We start from the raw sequence: 16,029 nt of genomic DNA, 5'->3' as shown, positions 1-16,029 counted from the left end.
AAGTTCTGAGGAAACTCTCAGCAACGACAACAAAGGATGGCTATACCTGTGGAAGATGGCAGTTTACTGCATGGTCCCACGTAAGTTATTTTCCTGTTCAAAAAGCTATTTTACATTTGAAACTAATTGGTATCTCCAATGCAGCACTTCTCACTCCTCACCACCAACTCGAGTCCCCTCATCATACAAACCTCTACCTACATTTGCACTCTCCAAAGTAAAAAATTATCAGCAGCAATATGGTGATATGTATTTTTTACGATTAACTACTTTAAAGAAACCAGTTGAAGAAATTGCTAGTGCGGCTTGGGATGGGTTCCAAATTTCTGGAGAGGAAGTGCGGAAAGTAGAGAGAGTGTTGGATGTTAGACAGGGACAATTATGTTGGGTGGCTGGTACTATTTATATGAATATGCCATTGAAGCCGAATATTTTGGAAGATATAAGTAAAGATGTATGGAATCTTTCTTTTATTTTGGGCCGTTTGACAAGGACAGGCAGAAGACGTGGAAGTGATGATTCGTGGTACTAATTAATCTTTGGGAGTAGCATTGGATATCGGCACCACCACCTCGGGGGAAATATCTTTCCGGTAATGGCGATGACGAAATTATGCTCGAGGACGAATCCGGAAGATTACGATTGATTGGAGGACAACTAAGTATGGAGTTACTTGTTACAGGTTGTATAGTAGCAGTAATGGGTACAGAAAACGCAAATGGAGATTTCGAAGTTGTGGATATCAAAGTTCCGGATTTACCACCTCAGGAACCAAGGTGGGAGATGTCAGGGGTGAAAGAAGAAGAGGATATAGATATGGATACCGACAAAGCAGGACGCAAAAAAATCGCTCTCATATCCGGTCTCTCTTTCTCCGGAACCAGTGCCGAAAATTCTCTCGAAAAGTCCCTCTTGACCGAATACCTCTTAGGCGAAAGTCTAGATCCATCCTCCCAATCCGACGTCTCAAAAATAAGTCGTCTAATAATAGCCGGTAACAGTATTGCTTCGGATCTCGATAGCATAGCTCATGATACTGTTGGCAATACACGTAAAGCACAAAAGAAATATGGGTACGATGCCAGCGCTTACAATCCAGCTCCTACAGCGCATTTTGATAATTTTCTCGCCGAGCTATTACCAAGTTTACCAATTACATTATTACCTGGAGCTAGTGATCCGGCCAATGCAAGTTTACCACAACAACCTATTCATCCGGCTATGTTTCCTCAAGCGAGAGCGTATTGTGGGAGTGCACCGAGTGTGATTGGAGAGGAGAGGGAGGCGGGATGGTTTGATATAGTGACGAATCCATGGGAGGGTGAAATAGAGGGATGGAGGGTATTAGGTACGGCTGGACAAAATGTAGATGATGTTTTTAAATATGTAGAAGGCGAAGATCGATTAAGTATGATGGAAGCAATGTGTAGATGGAGATGTTGTGCACCTACTGCACCGGATACTCTCTGTAAGTTCTCCCGCATTCCTTTCCTTTCTTTTCCCAACAATCCACCGCTTCCTAGGAAAAATTCTAATATAATCAAAGGGTCCTATCCATTCCAAGACGACGACCCCTTCATAATCCGCACTTGTCCTCACATATTTTTCGCAGGTAATCAACCCTCTTTCGATACAGCTAGTATCGAGGGTCCAAATGGTCAAACTGTTAGATTAATATCAATACCGAGTTTTGAAGAGACGGGCGAAATTGTACTGTTAGATACTGAGACGTTGGAAGCGGAGGTGGTGAGGATTATGGTTGAGTGAGTGAGTGAGTGAGTGGGTGAGTGAGTTAGTGAGTTAGTGAGCTGGGGAGTGGGTGTTTATCTATATGATATGATGTGTGTAAGAGAAAGGAGGGGAGGATGGAAGGGGGAAGGTGGAAGGTGGAAGATGGAAGACGGAGGAGTCATGGATGAAATACCTACCTATCTACCTACCTACCTATAGGATTATCTACTAGATAGGTTGTTGCTAGATACAATAATATAATCTTACCTACCTACCTACCTACCTGCCTACCTAACCCACTAATTAGTAGCTCTACACAACACAACTTTGAAATACAAACTCCAAATGTTAATTCAATCCAACAATTATAAACAAAAGATAGTCAGTCAGCTCTTTTAAGGTTTTTATATCCCTTTTATCCACCCACTACTTTACATTATTAAATCAAACCTTGTAATATTATAAAAGAGACTAATTAATTGATTAATTCCTCGCTTCTCTTCATTCCTCTCCCCTCCTCTTCCCCTCTCTCTCTTTCCTTTTCTCTTTCTCTTTCCCTTTCTCTTTCCCTTCCCCATTCCCATCCCCTTATCTATAAATATAAATATAATCCTACATATCAAAATCATCTATCTCGCTTCCCCCTCTTACCTTCTCTTCTCTCGTCCAAAATAATCTCTGAGTCCAAATATCCCAAGAGATTAATTAATTATCAACATCCACATCAACATCAATAATAATAATCAAAAAGATAAAAAAATTCCAAATACCGATCCTATTATACCTAAACCACCTCTTCACACCCACCCTTTTACGCAGAATCACCAATTCTAACTATAACTCTAACTCTAACCCTAATTTTACTTCCACTTCCACTTCCCACCTCCTCTTTCTCTTTCTTTTCGCTCTTTCAATACATTCAAAACCCCCTCCCCCTCCCCTTACCCGCCACAAAAAGAATTACTAGCTAATCATCAAGAAACTCCTAATATATTCTCATGATCTAATATCTAATATCCTATTAATCCCAAGCCTTCTCCCAAGAAAGTGACGATAATCAAGAAACACTCTGGGCTAAAGCCGATCTACCAGGCCCCTGTACCTTTTTCAAAGCCCTCAATTCTTCTTCGATTCTTTTTCTTTCGGCTTGTTCGGCCTATTAAAATTCCATCATTAGCATCAACTTCCTTTGCACATGGAATTTCAAAAATCTCCAAAAAAGAACTTAAAAAAAACCTAAAAATAAAACTCACCCTCAAAGCTCTCAAACCCTCCGCCCTAGAATCCCTCATCATCTTCTTAAACTCATTTTTCAAGACTGTCGTACTTGTATTCATCATTCCCGGCGTCAAACTTCCATCCCCAGGACTCTTCATACCTAACCATTTAACCTTCTCATCACTCAATTGACTCTCAAGATCCTCCTTCTCATTCCTCAATTTATCAATATTCGCCTCCAATTTCTCTCTCTCCATTTCCCATTCAATCGACGCTTTAGTCATGGCTTCATACTCCACTATCGTCTCTTCGAGTTCCTTTTTGAGCTCTGCAATCTTCGCTTCCGCTTCGGCGCTAATTGCTGGACCTGGGGATCTCGCCGCTTGGAGTTCTGCAATTTCACCTTGCAGCATAAAGTTTTTATTATGGAGGGCATCCATCTGCTCCTGCAACGCCTTATTCTTTCTGGTCATGGCATCAATTTCCCTTTGAATAGCAGGATTCGAGGCAACTTCAGCAGCACGTTGAGCTCGTGAACCATATGCACCATCAAGTTCTGCTCTCGCAATAACAACTTCCGTTTGTAATTCTGCAACCTTCATACTGATATCTTCCACCTCTTTCTCTTTCTCCGCCAGTAATCTATCCTTCTCCCTAAGAGAGTTTTCATGAGCAACTCTAGTCGTAGCCGCTGCAGCTACAGCAGTCGATAACTCTGCGATCCTAGCTTCATGTCCACTCAACTTGCTCGTAACATCAGCACTATTAATACCATGATCGTCCTTGATCCCTTGAAGCTCTAGTTCCATCTCATCAATCTTTTTATTGGCAGAAGCGAGCTGATCCTCAAGATTTCGATTAGTAGTCGCCAAACCAGCAATCCGCTCCTGGGATTCACGAGTTGCGACAGTAAGCTGTTCTTGTGCACGAAGCTGCGCGTCAGTAAGACTAGCAATTCGTTCCGAAGCTTCACGATGAGAATTAATAAGCTCCTCCTCGTGTAAACGACGAGCCTTAGAAAGCTGTTCTTGTGTTTCTCGAAGAGTAGCAGAATCCTTAGCCTGGGCCTCGGCATCCATCTTGTCTGCTTCCCTTGCCTTCACCAATTCAGTCATAGCATTGCTTAGTTGTTCCTGAAGGTCAGCAGCATTGCGTTCTGTCCTCCCGAGAAGATCCGTAGTCTTATCAAGCTCTTCTTGCTTAGCCACTAACTCAGCATCCTTTTGAGCATCTGACTTATTATTCAATTCTCGCTGTTGTTTGATTTGTCGTTGCAGAACCTTCTTATGCTCCTTCAATTTTGTAGCCGAAGAATACAACCACTGTACTTTGGCGGAAAATGCTTGAAGCGTGTATGGCTCATTTGGATCACCCATCTCAGAACCAGTATCAGATTCATCCTGAGGAGTACGACCATTCGCCGCCCGATTAAGCTTCCGCTCGTGCTTCTGTTTTCGAAGCTCTTCTTCCCCAGATTGTATAATATCCCACAAACCCATAAGTACAGCCTCCATTTGATCACTATCTGAAGATTTACTCCTATTGATAGGAGGATTCGCAACTATTTCCGCTGCCTTTGTAAGTTCCTCTTCTACCGAAGCAATAATATCCTGGAAATAATACAATTGCTCCCTCAAGCCAGTTTGTTGTCCGGTGATACCTGGTGGCTCTTTCAACTCTGGATGTGTAGGTGAAAGAAGACCCTTAACTTGACGATTTAACTCTTCCAAAGTATCTTCCATAGAAGCATTAAGCTCATCCGCTTTCCGTTTCGAAGCACCTTGCTCGAGATCAAGAGCAGCAATACCTTGCTCCAAATAATCAAGATGATTTTGTAAAGTTTCTCCAGGTTGAGTCGGTTTTCCTTCAGCATTTGTTCTTGCAAGTGGTACTGGGTTTTGGCTCGCGTCTCGGTCCGGATTAGCCTTAATAAGAACTTCTCTCAAAGCAGAATTAAGATCCTCCAATTTTTGTTCAGTAGTCGAGATAAGTTGCATATGCTCTTTTGACCTTTCTGTAGATGGAGTTTCCAATGCCTGATTCATACCAAAAGCAAAAGATATATCCAAAGGATCCAATTGTCGATAAAAGCTTCTTTCATCAAACTCATCCTCAATCAACTCAAGACTGTTCCTAGCATTATGATACGTGTACATACTTTCCGGACTTCCAGGTATACCAGCTTGACGGGCATCTTCTCCTCCAGGATGACTTTTAGGGCCTTTATGTGTCATCTGAAGAATTCCTGCTGTATGCTTCAATAATCGATGCTCGGGTTCAATCAATCTCTTCTCCAAAGACCACAATTCTGCTGCCAATTCTTCGCATTTCTTTTCACTAGCCACACGCTCCAAATCAGCTTCTCGAACCTGATCGCTATTACTTCTATCCCTATTTCCAAATATACCGCGCTTCTGTTTATTAGGATCATTCAAATCCACACTCTTCTTCTTATCCGGATATAACTTTGACATGGAACGAGTCGCATCGCGATATTTCGAATGAACCACCAAATTTTGTCGCGCGGTTTGAATTCGTTGGTTTAAAGACTGGCATTGTTTTTTCAGATCATCGACTTCTTCTGGGGATAAAATTTCGTACTCCTTTGCATCCCATAATGCTGTCTCTACTAATAAATGTACTTGTATTGGATCGTTAATATCGAGTGATATAGAACTTTGCGGATGCGCCGTATTTCCCTATGCCATAATAAACATTAGCCATTGAATTATCTTCAAAGCCTTTCACACACATAGCCTATTTGCAACTCACCGGATTATAACGTGCTTGTGGTTCCTCAAATCCATTCAAAATATCCGCTCTATAACCTTCCAAAACAATCGAAGTATCCGGAGCCTGAACATCATATCTTTTGCCCGCAGCAGCATTTTTCTCTTTCATCGACCCATAATCATAATCCCTCGACCCTCTATTTTCCTTCCTGCCCATCTCACCCCTCATCTTCTGTCCATAATCATTCCCATAACCATCCTGAGAATCACCACTCTGCTGCGCATTGTATTCCCCAAACCCCAAATCCTGACTCGTCCTACTCCTATTCTTCCGAGGTTCTCTGTCACCTCTACTAGGCATCCTCCTTCTGTTATCGTATCACAACCTGAAGAACAAATCTCCCTTCCCCCAATCTCCAAACTCTTTAAATATCGCGCAATCGATCTATCTGCGAAATCCTCTAAGAAGGTAACAAAATATTTTTGACTCTCTCGTTATCGCATTATCACCCACCAACTTCCCTTCCAACCAACCTCACCTCATCCAATGCAGCGACAGCGTCAAGAAATCGCACCGAAACCCCAATCACCCAAAATCCTCTCGTCCAAAAACCAATCAATCAATCAATCCAAGTCTTACTTTCAAAGTCAAAAAAAAAAGAAGAAAATCAAAAACCAATCGTGTCCCTTTTCGAAAAATAAAAATCGTAGATCGTTGTATACATACTTCCAAAAGAGAAGAGTAGGTAAGGTTAAAGAAACGTACCAAATTAAGATAGTAATAAGCAAGAACAAATCAATCCAACATTCATTTCACATCCCCTTTTCGGTTCCTGACTAAACTTAATATGTATGTCTTAAATAATATAGTTCTACCTAGTAAGACTTACTTTGTAATTATGTACACCCTGTCACTACTAAATGCGATGGATGGATGGATCAACCAGCGAAACGGGCACTTATTTTCTTTCGTGAAGCTTATTTATTGTTATTTCTATAAATGTTTTTTTTTTACTTTTATTTTTTACTACAAATGATGTGATCCTTGTTTTTTTTCTTGATTGAGGAAGATCTAAGATCCTTATTGATGATCTATTCGAGTTATCACTCACTCTATACCCACTAACTACTCTAGTAACAATTCGAAAGATTCGAAATGTTGGTACCAGTACTGCATTACACACTCCATGCATCATTTCTCCATCTCTCATTCCTCTAACCCCAATACATCCTTTCATCCTTCCATCCTTCCATCCAGCCCCATCAGACCATCCAAATATCCTCAATAGCCAGGTAGCCAGGCCCTACAATAACACACTCTAGTACCTATGTACCTAGTTATCCACGTACAACCTCTCATAAACATACAAAAATAGATCCCGCCACCTACCACTTGCCACTTACCTACCTATCTATCTTTAATGGTGGCTAAGCGGTCCCTGATGGTCTATAGATACCTAGGTATAGAGTAAGGTCACAGTAACCCTACCAACTAAAAGAAAAGATTTGTTGGTGTATTCTAGATTGGCGATTTAGGGGTCTGGGCTAACCTTATGATCTTATGATCAGATAGATAGATGCGGATTGTTTGGATTATTTGCAAGTTATAGTGGGTGACTTTGGGAAATTTTTATATAATATCTTTAAATATTTTAAACCCTACATCCAATATCCAATACCAATTTACAAATCCTTCAAAAAAATCATTAAACTTAAAGAATTGTAAAGAAAGAAGGATCTTATAATTATAATCCTAATATACCATCCACTCATCTGCCCATCTAATAGGTAGTCAATTCCGACCTCTCTCTCCTCATTCCCATTTCCTCACACAATACACAACCATATAATACAATCTCAAATCTTCCATAAATCAAAATTTCCACTGCATTATTGTATACTACTGATATTTTTATATTGATTTATTATATTATTTTTTTCCAACGCTAGGGAAGATGCTATAATATGCTATACTATGCTACGCTACCAACGCTATGCTACATTTCGACCTTTTTTCCTGACGTACTATATACGCAGTACGCTCTCAATATATCCAAACAATGCATGCAGCAAAACTCCTAGTACGCACGTTAAAGTATCCGAAACCCTGAACCAAGCCAAAACCAAACTGAAATGAAAAGAAAAGAGTAGAGAATAAAACCCATGATCCATCCATCACCCATGCAAACTCCTGACCAACAAACAAATCACTCCGAAACAATGCATGGTATGCTAAATCGCATGAAAATCGCATAAATCCTGAATACGTGAGAGCAATAAATGAGATAAGATCCAAAAGATATCATCCTTCTTCGCAGCTTCATCCTTCGCAACTTCATCGCTTAAACATATAATGTCCATACATACCTCCCACCTCCGCTCGAGCAACTGGTACTTTCCTCATACCCCAGTAGTTTGCTCCCCATTTCCATTGTCTTCCTCCAGAGTCATTTTGACTTTCCTCAGACTTGTCTTCACGAACCAACCAATATCTTCGACCTGCCTCCTTCAAACACCAACCTGCGCGCTTCACTAAAGAACTAGTATTCATAACTTTGAAACATTCCGTACTAATCTCAAGGACTTCAAGTGGTAATGTATCGTTTCTAAGGATCGGACAGCTTGAACCAAATAATGTGCCAAGATCGAGTTGAGCCTTTGAAAGATCTGAAACATCAACATAATGTAAAGTATGCGGAACCCAAGCAATTTGTTCTTCAATACTAGCATCTTGATCTGGTACAAAAAGTCGACGAACATCGGATAGCTGTAAACCATGACCTAGACCAAGCTCCTCAAGATGTTTTGTAAGTGGTAGGAAGAGTGGAATGTGCGATTCATGCATTTCGCTTCCTTTGAGACTTAATGATCGTAGAGTATAAGGGAGAATTGGAAGTAGAGACGTAACCTCGAAACGATTAAGCATTTCGTGGGATTTGATATCGGAACCGAGATTGAGGTAGGCGAGTGACTTGACAGCAGGGTGTGTGCTGAGGAATTCGACTACTCGTTCTCCTGAAAGGTAAGAGCATTTGCTGATATTCAAATGCGTAAGCCTCGCTGCTTGAGGGATAGAGAAAAGAATGTCATCCGTAATGCGAGTGTGCGCGACGTCAAGATGGGTCAGATATGGAAGTCGTGGAAGGAGGGTCTCAAAGACTGAGGATGGTAAATTTGTGCATTCATGGAAACTCAATCTGGTAAAGGGAAGAACTTCAGGAAGTGGGGAGGTATTCACAGCCGTGGTGAAGGAGTCGCGGAAAGAAGCTGATGAGCAGGCGCAAAAGTCCAGGGCTTGCAGATTTGGTAATTCGCAAAGGAGTTTTTGAATAACTTTTGCATCCATATCGTCATCGATATGCTCCTGGCTCAAGAATTCTCGTAGGTTTGGAGTCAATGATAGACATTCGAGAAGAGTTGCTGGAATCAAGTTCAATGTCTCAGCACGCTGTCTAGCAGTGAGACCAATACCAGTTGGGTTGAAGTGGGAGAAGTCCAATCGTCGGACAATCGTGCCTAAAGCTGGATAATCCCTAATGTGGGCCAGGAACTTGCGAAAGACTCGAGAGTGCGGAATAGTGATTTTCGTATAAAGAGAAGCTAAGGTTGCCGAATGCATCGCGTGCGATGTAAGGAGGAGAGACATCAAGTCAACATTCCGTGGTGTGATTCCGCCCGGGGGGATATCCATAACAAGCTGATCAATAATAGCGCCTGTTGATGTTAGCACTATACTCAAAGTCATTGTAGGTATACGTTGAACCTCAAGCTCCTGGTAATCCACAGGATTATTGTAGACTTGTAGATAAAGCTGTTCCCAGATGTCCCAGAGGAACTAGAGTCATGTGACTACATCATCACCCGTATCCTAAGGGTCGATTCCTTGGAGTCGATTTGGGCGGGGAGACGAATTCGTATTGTAAATAGATATCCAGTAATCCAGGTGGTGGATTTGATCAAAAAGGGAAATAGCTTACCAAGTAGTTCCGCAGGTAGCATCTCTATTGGAGACTTTCCAGAATTACTGACTTTGACTTCTTCCATAACCGGCTCTGCCTCTGGCTTCAATTCCGGCTCGGGAGTAACCTTTGACTCACAATCACTGTCCCAACCCCAGCCCATCTTCATGTTCCTTAAATCACTGTAGCTTTTACTTGCCACCTTACCACGGACAGCAATTTGCTTCCAACCTCGGAAGCCATCGCAAGGGCAAACGAATCCATGGAGAGTGCTATGAGGGTTTGTAGACCACAACGTTTGCATATCGGACTCGGCGTTTTCTGGTGGAGTTCTAGAACCTCCACTGCTCGTGTCATCAATAGCGATCTCGTTCTCGTTGCTATCGACTTCGTACTTCAGATAAGAGCTGACCTTGGAATCGGTGAAAGATTGAGGAACTCCAGAAGTATTTTCTTTTACACTTGAAAAGCTGGTCCTGTCTCCACGATCCGACATTGGTGGTGTGATGGAATGTTTGCGAGATATCAAGTTCGGTGCTGATTTCATCATTGGCCTTGTCGGCAGTGGTACATTCGAGTTTGCCACAGCCATATCGGACATTTGTGCTGCACGAGACCTGGGAGGTGAAGGCAGTGTGTGTAGGCAAATATAGTAAATATGAATCCAGGTGGTTGGGATTAAGCCAACGAGAGACGAGTAGACGGTGAATAAGAGACAAGCCCAGCAAGCGCTATAATAATTGTGATGATTGAAAAGTAGAAGATGTGGTTGCACTGGCACTTTACAGAGGTTGATCAAAGGAAAAAAAACTGAGATGAAGAAAATCTCTTAGTCACGAAATTCTCAATTTCGTAAGAGAAAATCCCAAACCACAACTTTAATATGCGGGGAAAAGGGAGGGGTCCCTTTATGACACACGTCGAATGAATTGAATTAATTAGATGAAAGGAATTGTTTTTTTAATGATGAAATAATAGAAAATTAAAGAAAATGTTGTCTTAACTTTTTTGAGGGGGTTTTTTGTTCTGTATTGTTGTGTTGTATTGTATTGTTGGTTGCATATGTACGTTAAAAGGCTTATTATTAAAGTCCCACGTTATTATTGAATGGTTGGAATTGAATTTATGCTTTGACAGGGCAAGGTGGAGGGATGATCTGTATGGTATTTTGACTAGGTAGGCACGGAGTATCGTAGATTCGTAGGGAATGACTTTAAAAGAAGTGTAGAAGAGTAGAAGGGGTATGGTGAATAATCTAATGATGATCCAATGATTATCTAATGAATATCAATTCAAATAGTTTCAAGTGTCCAGTGCTAGATACATGAATTGATGAATCGTTTTCACCCAAATGGCGTAGTATAATTTTGTTTTTGAACTTGAACCCCCTATGATATTGATATTTTGATAGTAGGTTATATTGATGGTAAGTAGATATTAGTAGAAGTACTATTGGTAGTAGATAAATATTACATCCTACCTACTAAGAAATCAAGTGAATAATACTAAAATAATAATCTAATAAGTAACAAGTTGCCTCCCGAATCCCATCATCCATCATCTCAGGTGATTCAAAAACCCCATGAATCACTTGAGTAATGCAATGCAAACAAAAGAACCCAAAGAGGCTGATAAATATCACCAGTTTAGATTATCAAGGGACCACCAAGACTCTCCAGAGGAGAATGAGAGAAAGTCATCATCTCCCTCCGAAGCTATGACCATTAATCCTTGCTTGATATTCATTGTTCGCAAATCGCCAGGTTAATGGCATAATAATCCATGAAACCCCAGTCCAGCACACTAAAACCGATAATTCTTTGTCAACGAATGCGAAGAAGTCTATGCAGACAAAACAAAATCAGACACATGATGTACTTTTCCCATCCCCATAATCTGGATAATCAAACACGACTACGACTATTATAGAAGAAGTTAAAAGAAAGGACCCATCAAATCAACTCAACAGCGGAGAAGCAGAGATCATGAGGCTTGGCAAGGATGCAGCTATTACGTCTTCGGAATCGATTTGCTTCGGTTTGGGATATATGGCGAAAGCCAGAAAGGATTCTTATAGAGTAATAGAATTGATGGTATTTGATGAGCGATGCGATGAGATGGGATGGGATGAGGATGAGATGTACAGCTGGATGATCAAGGGCGGCAAGTAACACCTTGATAGGTTTGGTCGAAGATTCTGGAGACTGGAGTATTCGCACAGCATAACGTATTTTCCATCAGATTTGGCGTGAGAAGTGCATTAAGTGATCGAAATTACCCATTCTTTGCAATCGCTTAAAAACGCCCAGACTCGGTTACAGGAGGGAGGATACAGACAGAGACACATACATACTAGGTAGGTACAGTACATACTGTGAAATTAGGAAAATCCTCAATATACACCGTGCAACAAATCTACAGCAAATCTACTGCATCCATCCATCTACACCTACCTACCTAGGTACCTACCTCGAGTCCGGAATCCAATATTTCTCCATGCGACTACTGCCAAGCTTAGCCAGACTTACCACCACCAACAAAAAGGTAAACCTAGGGAAAAACATAAAGATCACCCCAGCTTTTCTTTTCTTGTCTTTTCTTTTCGACCACGTTACACATATCACACTACTCCATATATCTATCCATCAATCAAGATCACCACTTCGTACTCCGCATTCCGTCTTAACTAAAAAAAAAAAAAAGGGTCAAACTTAAAAAGTTCCACCTCCAAACACTACGCCATATACAGAGTACAGAGTTAAAACACAAAATAAAAGACACCCACCCATCCGTCAATCATATCGGTGAAAGACCCCATTGGCTTACATCCATCATCCATCATCCATCCATTCATCAACAAAGTCAAAACATATTACCTAGGTACTCCATACATACATTTTTTTAAGAAAAGGTCGGGTGGTACAACTTCCAAGTACTCCGTACATACAAAAGAAAAAAGTAAGGGGCAAAAGAAAAAAGTACGGGGTAAATCACTTGCCATGTACGTACGTCCGTCCGTACGTCCATCCATCCAGCGTATCACTAACACTAAATATAATCCCCCTAATGCACTCCACATTCCACATTCACCCACCCCCCCAGCTGGATCGAGAAGTACCTGTCTTTTGGTCCGAACTTACCATGTTTCATTTCAATACTACGTATAATTTTCTCCATCACGTGGACCAATCAATATTCTTTTTCTCGCTAAGCTACCTAGTTCGGTAATGAAATGCAAAGTACAGTCGCTGTCAGGTAGCGCTTGCCCATTTGCACATTCATTCGCGTCCATCCCGAAGACCCCGGGAGGAGTCTCACAAATTGCTGCAATCATCACATTTCCATTTGAAGGAGAATCCACCATCATTGCATCTACCGAAATGCTTCCATCATATACATTATAAACAAACGCCATTTCTATGTGGCAGCCCGCCCAAAAGGTTCAACGCCAAAATATCCATACTCCAATGGGCCTGTATGCGCCATAAAGCTACAAGGATTGATCCACCTAGGTATCAAAATCGTACCAAAAAACTCCATTTGTCCTGCTGTAGTCTTGCCGGCTATCCTTATCGTCCATTATTGAATCGCTTGTTCTTCGTTTTCTCTTTACAATCATCACAGTACCATTTTGCTATACCGTGTTAGTTACTTGTTCCTATAGGGTACGAGATGAGGGTGAACATACCATTACCCTTGGGCGCGATTCTTAAGCCCACGCATTCGAGATGGAACCACTCCTTCTCACAAGTGCCATTATCGCAGGCTACCATCTCGCCGTAACTAACTCCATTGCAATAACAGTAGGTAGGCTCATCGGCATCTATCTCAACATCTTCATCATCGCCTTGCGCACTACTCGTCGTATCGTCGAGTTCCATGTTTTGCTGGGCGATGAGTTGAGCGGCTGCACCTGCACCTTTCTTGTGGCTTCTTTTAGCCGTAGACACGGGGTCAGGAATGCTGCGCGATGATCTTGAGCGAACTGGCTCAACAAAAGAAGGCATTGCTGGCGTGGATGGTTTGCTTGCTCTGCCACTCTTTGTAGTCGTTATCGTTGTTGATTGAATGCCCTGCATAGCATCTCCGTTTGATTCCACAGTCTCTTCTCGCTTCATACTCTCTCTGCTGTTCCCAACAATGATGCCGCCTAGTACTTCGGGGTTTTGGGGTTGAGCATCCTCAAGGAGATGTTCCCCTTTGCCATTTGTGCCAGCCTCTTTCATTGTTGCCTTGACCTCTGGAATGGTTTTCCCCGTTACACTCGCAACAACTGCTAAATCAGGTGTGCCAGGTGCATTTCCGTTTGGCTTATTCGAAGCTGAAGATGGAGGTCGCCGTGCTGTGTCCGCAACTGATTGTACTGAATTCTGTCTAGCCCTTGCTGAAGCTGGCCTTCCGCCATTGACAGGAGCCGGGGATGCTCGCACTGGCGGTTTTATATCGGGAAATGTGCTCCGAACAGGAGAGGATGCTAATGAAGGCGACATTGCAGCGTTTGCGGTGTTATTTCTAATTGATCGTGAATTAGTGAAAATAATTGCTGCCTACATCAGGAGCAGCCACATACCTTTTTCTTGCTTGTCCGTTAGGAGCAGCTCTTGCTCTTGCGGGTTTCTTGGTTCCATCCGGTGCCGGGGTTGACCTAGGGCTCCCCGCCTTGCCCTTCGAGGCGGTTCCATTAGTACCAAAAACTCCATTCAGAACACGCTCCGTTGATGGGCCTGCAGTTGTAGTTTTGTCGACCTTTCGCCTTTTCGGAGGATTCCCATTTGTGCCATTTCCATTGATTATTCCAAGTCCAACGCCCGTTGGGGTCTCGGTAGTAGCAGCTTTTCGAGCTTTGCTGTTTCCATGAGGTCTTTTATTTGAATCTGCCTTTCTCCCTTCTTGACTATCGTCGAAATCTGAGTCTGCATGTTGATTCTTGGCTCCTTTCCTTGCAAGCAATGCTTGCTTCCTCGCATCACTCCTCGCAGCGTGCTCTTCTGCTACTTGTTGTGCCGCTGCACTAGGATTATTTGCGGGAGGGGCGTCCCTTCTGGAGTTACCACCAGAATTTGTTTTAGATGTTCGATTCTCAGGATATGCCCAATGTGTAGTACTGCCGTATCGTGCCTCCTCACTCACTTCTTTTTCAATGTGCGGGAAACATTGATCGAGACGTGCCAGTTGTTTATTTAAGGCTTCGCCAGCCGTCGAGATAACATGGTTCTTCTCATCGAGAGATACTAGCATATTTTGCATATAACTGGCACATGATTGGAATTGCCGCCTTCTAGGCATGTTAGGAGTATGATAAATAGCATACGCTGGATTGACGGGAGCGAACGATTCCCCTTGCATCTCCATTAGCATGCCCGCAGGCCCACCATTGCCATTTGCTAACGAACCGTTTGTGCTAGACAGATGATGATGTCCATTCGTAGATGCAGATCTTGAATTGGAAGAATAATTGAGTGCTGTCGGGGGTGGGGTGTTGAGCGCGATGTCGACGAGTCTTGCGAGCTCCTCTTCCGGCCCAAAGACTTTCGCATCGACTTCCTTGAGTAATGTAAAGTGTCGCACAAGTTCTTTTGGCAACGCAGATATAGCATCTGCGAACTGGGTTATCGCGGGAAATATTTCGACGGTCTGATCCACATTCGGTACTCCATCACCGCCGCCAATCGAACCTCTTGGTCCAAAAGGTCGAGAACCAGAGATTGAGGATCTAGGAGGATTATTCCGTGTCTGTCGTAAAGGCTGAGCTCTCCGGCTCGAAGAGGGGTCCGTAGGCGGTGCTTTTGTAGTTTTCATCGTGAGCGTCGACTTAATTTTCGAAAAGTAGGAGAGGAAATCGAGGAGAAAGCTGTGCGACACGCGCAAATTGGATTCAAAGAGTTTCTGAAAGTAATTTTTGACTTTTGAGGCCCATTGAAAATTGGCATTAGATTCGAGAAAGTCGTTTCAGCATTTGAGATTGTTAAAATGTATGCCAGCTTTGTAGAGTTGCAGAAGATCTGGGTGGGTGATCACTCCGGTCTGCTAGGGTAAAATGCGCGGTGGGCAGAATTATTTCACCGCCTAGATTGGGCTAATTACGGTGGCCTGCAGGCTTTCAAAGCTTAATAAACTGCCGAGCTCAAGTGAATCATTTTGATATCGATATCATTGTATGTCGGTAGTAGGTAGATGCGATGATAGGGAGGTATTCTTTCTAGTATCTCCTACCTACCTACAAATCAGGATACTTTTGATGAGACGATCCAATCTAGTAAACCTCTAGATACATCTTCCTTCCTTTATGAGAATATATTAGACAACCTTTCATTACCAGCCCCCAAAATTCTATTATCAGTAGATTATCCGTCGAACAAAGATCACTTCAAAAACTCCCAAATCCTTTT

General features: G+C 42.3%; 5 protein-coding genes across 5 annotated transcripts; 2 read left to right on the top strand and 3 right to left on the bottom strand.

Moving 5' to 3' along the window:
* Positions 1–36: 36 nt before the first annotated feature.
* On the top strand, positions 37–1,767 carry SS1G_06107 (hypothetical protein; the record flags this gene model as incomplete). The annotated part of the gene is made up of 4 exons (XM_001593135.1): positions 37–80; positions 145–454; positions 550–1,468; positions 1,613–1,767. 4 exons carry the CDS (start codon positions 37–39, stop codon positions 1,765–1,767), a joined length of 1,428 nt encoding a protein of 475 aa, XP_001593185.1.
* A 1,021-nt stretch (positions 1,768–2,788) lies between these two features.
* On the bottom strand, positions 2,789–6,042 carry SS1G_06106 (hypothetical protein; the record flags this gene model as incomplete). Its single annotated transcript, XM_001593134.1, has 3 exons — positions 2,789–2,887; positions 2,985–5,648; positions 5,722–6,042. 3 exons carry the CDS (start codon positions 6,040–6,042, stop codon positions 2,789–2,791), a joined length of 3,084 nt encoding a protein of 1,027 aa, XP_001593184.1.
* Positions 6,043–8,016: 1,974 nt separating this feature from the next.
* Positions 8,017–10,232, bottom strand: SS1G_06105 (hypothetical protein; the record flags this gene model as incomplete). The annotated part of the gene is made up of 2 exons (XM_001593133.1): positions 8,017–9,395; positions 9,659–10,232. The coding sequence occupies 2 exons, from the start codon at positions 10,230–10,232 to the stop codon at positions 8,017–8,019; spliced, it is 1,953 nt and encodes a 650-aa protein (XP_001593183.1).
* Positions 10,233–10,991: 759 nt separating this feature from the next.
* SS1G_06104 (predicted protein) lies at positions 10,992–11,811 on the top strand (the record flags this gene model as incomplete). The annotated part of the gene is made up of 3 exons (XM_001593132.1): positions 10,992–10,996; positions 11,291–11,403; positions 11,570–11,811. 3 exons carry the CDS (start codon positions 10,992–10,994, stop codon positions 11,809–11,811), a joined length of 360 nt encoding a protein of 119 aa, XP_001593182.1.
* A 1,398-nt stretch (positions 11,812–13,209) lies between these two features.
* On the bottom strand, positions 13,210–15,439 carry SS1G_06103 (hypothetical protein; the record flags this gene model as incomplete). The annotated part of the gene is made up of 3 exons (XM_001593131.1): positions 13,210–13,274; positions 13,329–14,152; positions 14,211–15,439. 3 exons carry the CDS (start codon positions 15,437–15,439, stop codon positions 13,210–13,212), a joined length of 2,118 nt encoding a protein of 705 aa, XP_001593181.1.
* Between the last annotated feature and the right edge of the window lie 590 nt (positions 15,440–16,029).

Source organism: Sclerotinia sclerotiorum, genomic scaffold (assembly GCF_000146945.2).
Source record: "Sclerotinia sclerotiorum 1980 UF-70 scaffold_7 genomic scaffold, whole genome shotgun sequence".
In the NCBI taxonomy this organism is placed as follows: domain Eukaryota; kingdom Fungi; phylum Ascomycota; class Leotiomycetes; order Helotiales; family Sclerotiniaceae; genus Sclerotinia; species Sclerotinia sclerotiorum.
This window is presented reverse-complemented; position numbering and strand designations above follow the sequence as displayed.